The sequence below is a fragment of the Indicator indicator genome, unplaced genomic scaffold (genome assembly GCF_027791375.1).
Source record: "Indicator indicator isolate 239-I01 unplaced genomic scaffold, UM_Iind_1.1 iindUn_scaffold_53, whole genome shotgun sequence".
Taxonomy (NCBI): domain Eukaryota; kingdom Metazoa; phylum Chordata; class Aves; order Piciformes; family Indicatoridae; genus Indicator; species Indicator indicator.
Window position 1 is genome coordinate 88801 of NW_026539188.1, and position 10356 is coordinate 99156.

General features: G+C 50.5%; 1 protein-coding gene across 1 annotated transcript; it reads right to left on the bottom strand.

Moving 5' to 3' along the window:
* Positions 1-4574: 4574 nt before the first annotated feature.
* On the bottom strand, positions 4575-6395 carry LOC128980003 (zinc finger protein 252-like). The gene has a single exon (XM_054398427.1). It carries the CDS (start codon positions 6393-6395, stop codon positions 4575-4577), a length of 1821 nt encoding a protein of 606 aa, XP_054254402.1.
* Positions 6396-10356: the final 3961 nt, after the last annotated feature.

A 10356-nucleotide genomic window follows, 5' to 3' on the forward strand; every position in this document is an offset into this window, starting at 1 on the left:
GGATATACCTCCTGTGGAGACAGTGTCTTCTTGGCTTCAGAATTTTGAAGACAACTGGTAATGGCTTAGCACAAGGGCCCAGCAGCAATCAACATAAAACAATAGGCATCATACATCAGTCACTGTCCACTCTCACTCAAAGTAGGATCGCTTTGCAGTACACAGAAGACTGCTCATTGAAGGTGCTCTGGAGCTCCACTCTGTTCCAGTAGTCTGGATCGGTCCATGACCAGTCCAAATGGTGGTTCTGTGTTTCAACCCCTGGGGCAGTTGAGTGGGGCAGCTGAGTCCAGTGACTCCTTCCACCCCTCCAAGTGAAAGCAAACTGTGGCTTCCATTCTGGTGCCTAGCTTCTAGTACATGCAGGAGTGGAGATCCTTCTGCCACACCAGAAATACAGACAGGTTTCACCTCTTCAACCTATTCCGTACAGCCCAATAAACCCAGCTGTCCCTCTTCTCCATCTGGTTGGAGGCAGGGCCCCTCTAACTAGAATCACCTGCATCTTGTGAAGATGCTTTGTGAGTCCTTTCAGAAGAATCAGAAGCAGTATCAGCTTCTCTGCTCTTCTTGGGTGATTTTCTACTGGAAACCAGAGGCAGCATTCTTTGGGGGAGAATTCCCCTCTAATTCATGTACTCATGCAGCTGGAACTGAAGAGGATTTTCTGTCCCATTTCCTCATGTCCTCCCCATGGTCACGCAAGTAAAACCAGAGAGTACGGTGGGGTGTGTACCTCCCAGATTCTCTCCCTTAGACAAGGGAGCATCTGCTCCTCATGGCTGAAACACAGGCTGGATAGAGGAGGAGAGATTTTTTTTCCTCACCTCCCTGAGGGCTTTGCTAGTTCGATTCACAAATCTTGGCCATGTTCCAAAGGCTGATAAGAGCTGAAAGAGCAAACAGCTCTTTCTCCTGTTCCCCAGTTCATCCTTATCTTTTGCCTGACAAAACTGTTTAATGCTTCTTTTTCCTTGCACCACCACAAGCACATACAGGACTCCAGCACATCACCCCCCAGAAAGGAAATACAACATGCCACAGAACAAAATCCAAAAAAACCAGAAACCCCAAAGAAAACTTACATAAAACTCTCCTAAAATGCTACAAGCCTTAACTGAATCTTCTTCTTGTTCATCTCAACCCTTTTGTCTCCTGCCAAAATCAACTGTCTTAATTAAGACACCTGCTTCTGCTGCCTCATGTTAGAGTGTCAAAAAGAATGTAATGGTTTACCACAAGGGTTAACCTGCCTGCTCCCCCAACACAAAAGTGAGGGGAAGAGTAACACACGCAACTCAGGGTTGAGATAAAAAGAAAAGAATTTAATATATCATAATCACAATGCATAATTAACCTAGCTAATAATCAAATTAATCTAATAATACAATGCATGATTACCTTAGCTTAGCCTATTTGCAGAAGCACAGTGAAATAAAAGATCTTGGCAGCCTATGAAGGATTTGATCTGCTTCAGAAGTAGTGGGTACAGAAGCACCTCTCCTCTTAGCACCTTGATTGCCTGTGCTGCACTGGATGTTCAGAGGGAACATCCCATCTACACACCATGCGACCAGTGCTACATGCAGTAAGCGGGGCAGTGCAACAAACTCGACTGGAGAAACCCAACCACCCAGGGATTCTGGAAGAGATTATGGACTGGACAGAAGGCAGAGATTTTGGAGCATCACCTGAGGAGACACCAGGAGGGCCCAGGAGACACCACCATACAATGAATTATCTGCAGATGAAAGGCATTACGCTTTGTTTACTGATGGATACTGTTGTGTGGTAGGAAACCATCGGAAGTGGAGAGCTGCTCTATGGAGTCCTACACAACAAGTTGTTGAGGCTACTGAAGGAGAAGGTGAATCAAGTCAATATGGAGAATTGCAAGCATCCAACTGGCTCTAAAGATTGATGAGAAAGAAAAGTGGCCACTACTTTATACAGATTCCTGGGTGGTGGCAAATGCCCTGTAGATTACTACAACAGTGGAAGAAGATCAACTGGCAATACAGAGGCAAGCCCATCTGGGCTGCTTCATTGTGGCAGGATGTTGCTGCTTGAGTAGAAAACATGACTCTGAAGGTATGTCATGTTGTTCATGCACCTAAGAGCTATGTCAACAAAGAATATCAAAACAATATGTAGGTAGACAAGGCTGCCAGACCGAGGTAGCTCAGGTAGGCCTGGACTGGGAGCAGAAAGCTGAGCTGCTTGTAGCCCATGAAACACCGAGATATCTAGGAAGAGAGATAACATACAGATGGGCTCATGATTGAGGGGTGGACCTGACCATGGAGGCAACCATACAGGTCAAGTGAGCCACCAGAGCTGAGTCTCCCTGAAACAAAGGGCAATATCTTGGTTTTACTATTGCGAGGCCTGGAAAACTGACATGAACACTGCCATGAACATGTCTGGGGAAGCACTACAGACTGTTTAAAAAGGCCTACAGTGATAAGAGAAGGGGCAGCAGCTTCAAACTAGAGAAGATTTAGATTGGATGTTAAGAACAAGTTCTTTACCATGAGGGTAGTGGAACACTGGAGCAGATTGCCCAGGGAGGCAGCTGGGGCCCCATCACTGGAGATACTCAACGTGAGGCTCCACAGAGCTCTAGGCAACCTGATCTAGTTGAGGATGCACTTGCTTACTGCAGAAGGGATTGGACTAGATGACCTTTGGCAGTCCCTTCCAACCCAGACCATTCTATGTTTCTATGATACTCACCATGGTACAAGCAACTATGGGTTGGTTGGAGACATACCTTCTAAACAATGCCACTGCCCAGAACACCATCTTAGGCCTTGAAAGACAAATCCTGCGATACCCCAGAAAGAATTGGACAGTGAGACTCACTTCTGAAATAATGCCATCAGTTCCTGGGCCAAGAAACATGGCACTGAGTGTGTTTGTCACATTCCCTAGCACCCACAAGCCTCGGGGAAGATTCAAAGATATAACAGACCGTTAAAGATAATGTTGAGAGCTTTGGGATGCAAATTTAGCAGAAGCTGTTTAGCTCGTTAACTCTAGAGAATCTGCTAATTCTCTTGGTACTGCCCCCCAAATACCTCTAAACATTGTGGGAGAAGGTCCCTGTGGTGCACATGGAGATGTGGCTGGGGAAGGCAGTGTGAGTTGCTCCTCCCATGAGGAAAGGCAAACCCATTCATGGGATTGTCTTTGCTCAAAAACCTGGGTGTGCCTGGTGGGCAATGAGGAAGGACAAGGGAGACTTGGTGTGTATCTCAATGAGATTTAACATGGGGGTTAAAAATAACTTGGGATGTGAGTTGTGTTGCAGGAAGTGACACACTAGTAAAGACTTGAACTGACAAAAACTTTCAAAGGAATAGGAATGAAGCAGTGACTGAAACTATGCTGGTGCTGGTGCCCAACAGTAAAATATCTTGATTCTCCTGTCCTGAACAGCACGGATGGGGTCCAAGTGACATCTGGAAGAGTAGACGAAGCCCGTGGAATGGAAGGGTAACATCTCTCTATAAAAGAACTGGGGATAGTTGATCAAAATGTATAAATCTGTATATTGGGTATTGAGATATAGTTTAAGTATGAAATTTAGGTTGTGAACATTAGCAAGAAGAGATTTCAGTATGAGAACCAAGTGAGATGGTCACATGTATTGAATTGTAGAACCTGAGCATGACACAAATGGTATGGAATAAGGGGTGGAAATTGTATTGTTTGGCTAAGCTGGAGTTAATTCTCCCCAGAGCATCTTTCTAGTGCTGTGTTTTGTAGCGCTGTAGCTGAGTGTTGATACCATACCAACGTTTCAGCTACTGCCGAACCAGCAGACAGGCTGTGCTTTTCCAGCATTCCACCACCCCAAGAATACACTGATGGATGAGCAAGATCTTGGGAGGGGACACGGCCAGGTCAGCTGACCCAAACAGATCAAAGGGGTATTCCATGCCGTATGATGTCAGCTCAGATATAAAACATAAGTGAATGGTGAAAGTGTGGGGACAGTCATTGATGGTCTGTTCTCCAGACCAGCTGCTATGCATGTTGGAGCCCTGCTTCCCAGGGAGCAGCCAGACACCAGCTGCTGATGTGGAACAGAGAACAGGATTTGTGTTTGCTCTGCTTCTGCATGCAGCCTCAGCATACACTTTTGCTTTAGTAAACTGCTCCTGTCTTGGGTCACAGGTCTCATTACATATTCACTCTCCCTTGTCCATCTAAGAGTGATAGAGTGCCTTTGGTGGGCATCTGGCCCCCAGCTGGGGCCAAGCCACCACAACAGGAGACAAGGAGGAGACTGGGTTTACCCCTGTGTGACACTGTTACACCCTGGGAAACCAAAAGATTTGGGGAAAAAACAGCCAAATCCCGGCAAAGTTTGGGCCAGCTTCTGTGGTGGCACTGGTTGTGTCTACTCATCACTGTTAATTATTGTCATCATCTCTAATTGGAGTTTAGAAGAGCTGGAACCCCCAGCCTATAATAAAACAGGGTGGAAATGAGATGATTTTGGTTCAATTTGATGGAAAAGGGCTTTCCAGGGATCATGTTTACCCCAACAGTGCTCATCAGCATAATTATGTACTTCCTGCCACGGACTTTTCACAAGCCTGGGTGCGGTGGTGCCGGTTGAGGGTAGATCTGCTGCTGAATTTCTTGGCGCAGTTGGTGCAGGTGAAGAAGGGCTTCTCACCGGTGTGGACACGGCGGTGCTGGGTGAGAGAGGATTTGTGGAGGAACCTCTTGCTGCAGTCAGGACAGACATAAGTCTTCTCGGGCTTCTCACCGGTGTGGGTGCGACTGTGTTTGGTAAGATCAAACCTACGGGTGAAGCTCTTGCCACAGTCGTTGCAGGTGAAGGGCTTCTTGCCAGTGTGGACACGTAGGTGCTGGCTGAGGTTGGAGCTGGAGCTGAAGCGCTTGTTGCATTTAGTGCAGTGGTATGGCCTCTCACCAGTGTGGACAGTGCGGTGCTGGGTAAGTGTGGAGGTCTGGCGGAAGCTCTTGCCACAGTCAGTGCAGGTGTAGGGCTTTTCACCGGTGTGAGTGCGGCGGTGCTGGGTGAGGGAGGATTTGTCAGTGAAACTCCTCTTACAGTCACCACAGACGTAGGGCTTCTCGCTGGTGTGGGTGCGGCAGTGCTGGGTGAGATGGGACCTCTGTTTGAAGCTCTTTCCACAGTCGGTGCAGGTCAAGGACTTCTTGCCAACACGGACATGGCGGCACTTGGTGAAGCTCTTGCTGCAGCCCGTACGGACATCTGGCCTCTCACCAGTGCGAGTTTGCTTGTGTTTTACTGTATCTGAGCCCTGGCCAAAGCTCTGCTGGGCCTCGATGTCTTCTGTGGCCAGTGGTTTGTTTTCACTTCTGCACAGCCCATGGCCCTTGGAGAGGTGGCTGCAGAGGTGATGGCTGCAGTCAGAGCTGCAGCTGAAGCTCTTGCCACAGTCACTACAGTTGTACGTCCTCTTGACGGTGTGGACACAGCGGTGCTGTAGGAAGTGGGAAATGTGGCAAAAGGTCTCACAGCAGTCATCACAGGCAAAGGGCTGTTCGCCGGTGTGGACACGCCAATGGGTAATGAGGGTTTTGCTCCAACGGAAACTCTTGCCACAACCAGCACAGCAGTATGGCTTCTCACCGGTATGGACACGGCAGTGCCGAAAGAAGTGGCAGCTGACGCTGAAGCTCTTGCCACAGTCGCTGCAAGTGAAGGGCTTCTCACCTGCGTGGACGTGCCCGTGAGCGATGAGCATCGAGTTCCCCTGGAAGCTCTTGCCGCAGTCACCACAGATGTGTGGACTCTCACCGGTGTGGACACGACGGTGCTGGAAGAAGCTGGAACCGTGGCGGAAGCTCTTGCCACAGTCAGTGCAGGCAAAAGGTTTCTTCCCAGAGTGGCTGTGCCAGTGGGCGATGAGCGTCAGGCTGCGAGTGAAGCTCTTGCCACAGCCAGCACAGATGTATGGCTTCTTGGTGGGGGTGATGTGACAGTACTGGGTGAGGTTGGAGCTGAGGCTGAGGCTCTTGCTGCACTCACCAGAGGTGGAAGGCTGGGTGCCAGAGTTGGGGCAGTGGTGCTTCACCAACTTCGAGCTGGGTGGGAAGCTCTGCCCACACTTGGGGCACTGATTTGTATGCTTGGGTAGCATAGAAGCATCGCCCTTCTCTTCATTCTCCTCCTCTTCCACATCATCCCCCTCCTCCTTGTTGCTGTCATCACCACCCTCCTCATCATCTATCTCATTCTCACTGTCCTCATTCTCTTCATCCATGTCTTTGTTACCCTCTATTCCCTTCTCCTCCTCTTCCTCAAAACTGCTCTTTGGCTCCTCCAACTTGTTCTCTGGGTGGGTCTTCTCCTCTGGGCTCTGGTCTGGGTCCTTCTGGGTAGCCATGCTGGTGGGGGGGTGTGATCACCTCTGTGCTCTAGGGTGAGACCCTGGGGACAAATCACCCTTGAAACCTGACACCTGCCAACACCAAACACTGGGGCTGGGGCAAGGAATGGTGAGAGGGCATTAGATTGCTAGTGGGGGGGGGTGAGGACCCCTAATTCCTGAGACCCCCAGTTCCTCTGCTGGGAGGAGTTAGAACCCCTGGTACTCATGGCAACTCCCATTCCTGTGCCCAGCAGCATTGGTAGGTTGGTTCCCAGCCTGGTCCCTGCGCTCTTGGCTCAGAAAATGAAGGCAGCACTGCTGACCCAGGAAGCTCAGGCCCCGCTGACCCCTCCCTGCTGACCCTCCCAAGGGGCAGGGGGCTTAGCCCCAAACTTGTAGCAAAGCCTTTGGAGGGGTGAAATGTGGTGGGAAGTAGGGTCTAGAGGGAGTTGTGAAGTCCCCCAGAAATCAGCAGGGGGATAGGGGTCCCGCTATTGTCCCAGAGATGGGTTCTTTACCTGCTGCACTGTTCCAACAAGCAGATCTGCAAACTCTTCTCTTGCCCAGTCCAGAAGGGAGAGAGGACACAGCCCCTGCCAGAGAGAAATGAAGGGCTCAGGAAAAAGGACTGACCTCCAAAGGATGGCTCAGCACTGCCCAGGGCCCCAGGAGAGCTGGGCCTTGCTGGGGGGCAGCTCCCAAGCCCAGCAGCACAGGCACAGCAGGTAGGCAGGGCCCCTGAAGATGGGATGTCTTCAGTGGAGACTCGGATACTTGCCTAGCAGACAACTCTCAGCAGACATATACAGGGCAGCACCACAAGAGAGGTGCCTCCAACTGCATTTCCTCTGTTCCTCTGGTCCCAGGGCTCCTCCTTGGCCCTGCCCACAGACCCCACTCCACAGCCTGTATGCTCTGCTCTGCACTGCAGACACCCCTGGCCAGCAGGTCCTGCCCAGGAGCATCTCTGTGCTGGCCACCCAAGAGTCAGAGAAGCCCTGAAGACACAAAGAAGGGGATGCTCATGTGTTCTGGAGCTGCAGGAAAAGGAGGAAGGCACTTGGATCAGGTTCTTCAAAACCTGTTCACTCATCACTGGGATGCTAAAAGGAGGGGCAAATGTCACCTGCTTAACCCCAGCCTCTCAAAAAGTGACCCAATTGGGATGACACCAAGCACCAAAAGGCCAGGGTCTGCTCCTGCCTTAACTCCAACTCAGGCCCCTGAGGCACCCTAAACTGCCGTCCACAGATACTGCTCACACCTAACCTACCATTGAAGCAGCCACATTTGACATCACAAAATGCTGCAGATGCCAGGTGCAGGCTCTTGCTGGATCAAGTCAGGCTGAGCAAGCTGGGATGTCACAGGCATGGCAATGTCAGATGCATAGCCTTGGCCTCTCAACTGCTAAGCCAAATGGGACAACACTGGGAACTGCAAAGGCCATACCTGCAACTCAGGCCATAAGACACCCTGGAATGCTGCACCAAGACCCTACAACAAACCTGCCCAACTGTGACATCACAAAAGGCTGAAAAAGCCAGCTGCAGGCTCCTTCCAAATGGGCTACAGCAGAGCAATTGGGAACATCACATGAAGGGTTAAAAGTCAGCTGTGTACCCCTGGCCTCTCAACTACTGAGCCAACTAGAAAGCTGCAAAGGCCAGGGCCTGCTCCTGCCCTACCTCTGACTCAAGCCCATAAGACCCTCTGAGTGTGCTCACGCTTACCCTACCAGTGACCTGGCCACCTGTGACATCACAACAGGCTGTAAAACTCAGCTACAGGGTCCAACTGCAGTGGCTCAGGCAGAGCCGCTGTGGATGTGATAAGGAGGGTCAAATGTCACATGCTTACTGATGTCCTCTCAAATACCAGGCCAACTGGGACAACACCAACACCAGGAGCTGCACAGACCTGGCCTGCTCCAGCCTATCCTCTGTAGAGAGGCCAAGCCCCTAAACCTCTGAAGAGAGGCCATGGGTACCCAGCTGGTCTCTGCCCCTGCTTGTTATGTCCTTGGTGGCTCTGCCTGTGGCAGTGCTGCAGGAGTCTGCATTTGGTTTCTGTAGCCTTTTATGTCTGCAGCTAGCTGTGTCATTTTTTAGGGCTAGTGCAGGCACCCTCTTTTGTGCAGCAGTTCAGGGTGTCTCAGGGCCCTGACTGGAAGTTAGGGCAGGAGCACATCCTGGTCTGTGCAGCTTCTGGTATTGTCCAAGTTGGCTCTGTATAGAAGTATGCAGCTGTCTTTTGCCCATGCTTGTGACGTCCCCTTTGACTTGACCTGAGATAGTGCTATGGGAGCCTGTGGATGGCTTCTGCAGTCTTTTGTGATTTCACAGGTGGCTGGATTAGATGTAGAGTAAGGGCAAAAAACTATTTTGTGCAGCACTTCAGGTCTAAGTAGCCTGAGTAGAAGCTAGGGCAGGGGCAGGCCCTGGCCTGTGCAGCTCCTGGTGTCATCTCTGCTGTCTCAGTATGGGCGAGGGCAGGGGTATGCTGCTGAACTTTGCCCCTCCTTGTAATGGGGTTTCTCACCTGGCCCCAATCCAAATAAAGCCAAGATCTCAAGTCTGGGTGTTGGTGGTTTTGCCCAGTGGAGATAGGACCCTGGTGTTGGGGTTGCACCCCTCAGCTCTATCCAAAAACAGACACTTTTTTCAGTTTGATGGAGCTTTTGGTGGTGGATCAGGGTTGGGTCAGGAGATCCCAAAGCAACCCCCAGGCTCCCACACTGTTCCAAGATACCCCAGGGCATTCAGGACCCCTTCCACTCCCTTCAGTATTTCTTGACCCAGCCCAGTCCTCCTCCTAACTCATTTCACATCCTTTGGGGACACCAGGCTGTAGTGGGACTCTCAGGTCTCCTCCAAATCCATGCCCTCAGAGGGGTGGGGCCAGTAGTGGAACTGGGGTGGGGAAGGGTTGGGATGAAACCTGGTAGGGTGGGTGGGAGGAGCTGCAGGGATGGGCTCCCTGGTGTTATATTGAGGCTGTGTCCCAGAGTGCAAGGCCTGGGTGTTTCTGACATACTCAGCAAGTAACCACGTGGTTTCTTGGTTCATTACATAGAACCTTGAAAACATCTTAACACTTCTATATGGAGACAGTTAGGAGCCTTATGAAGTGTCTGTTGGAAATCAGGATGAAGGAAAGCAAGCCCAGTGAGTAACCAGCTCAGAGACCATCTGTGTACATCACATGTGGGCACCAATGTCAGAGAAAAAAAACCTAGGATTGTTTGAGAAACACCTCAGAGCCCTGAGGTGACTCAAGAGCATACAAACATAATGTGGGGAAGGGGATGTCTCCCCAAACATCCCCAGTTGGCCTCGCACGGGCGCATCACTATTTTGCTGACACAGCCTAATGGAAGCACGCCTGTGTTCAGCTCCATAAGGTACTCTTGTGGGTATGGGGCAGGCAGAGGAATTGCTGTGCTCTTAGCCCCTGTTTCATAAAGCTGCTGGGTAACCAACCACAGGAAATCCCTGAGGGTGTGGTGGCTTTGTGGGGACACCTGCCAGCACCTAGTGCCATATAAAGCATTGTCTGCTCTCTGATCTGTTTCCACAGGCTTCTTCAAGTAACATCAGCAACACTGTGACCAGCAGGACCAGGGAAGTGATCTTACCCCATACTGAGCACTGGTGAGACTGCATCTCTAGTTCTCTGTTCTGTTTGGGGCCCCTCATTTCAATGAGGACACTGAGATGCTGGAGCATGTCCAGAGAAGGGCAACCAAGTCAGTGAAAAGATTTTTGCTTAGCCTGGATGAAAGTCGACTGATGGAAGATCTTCCCACTCTACAACTATCTGAAAGGAGGTTGTAGAGAGCTGGGGGGTCCAGCTGGTTGACCAAGTAACAAGTGATAGGAAAGTAAATGGATTGAAGTTGCTCCAAGGGAAGTTTAGATTGGATATTAGGGAAAAAGTCTTCACAGAAAGGGTTATCAAGCATCAGAACAGCTTG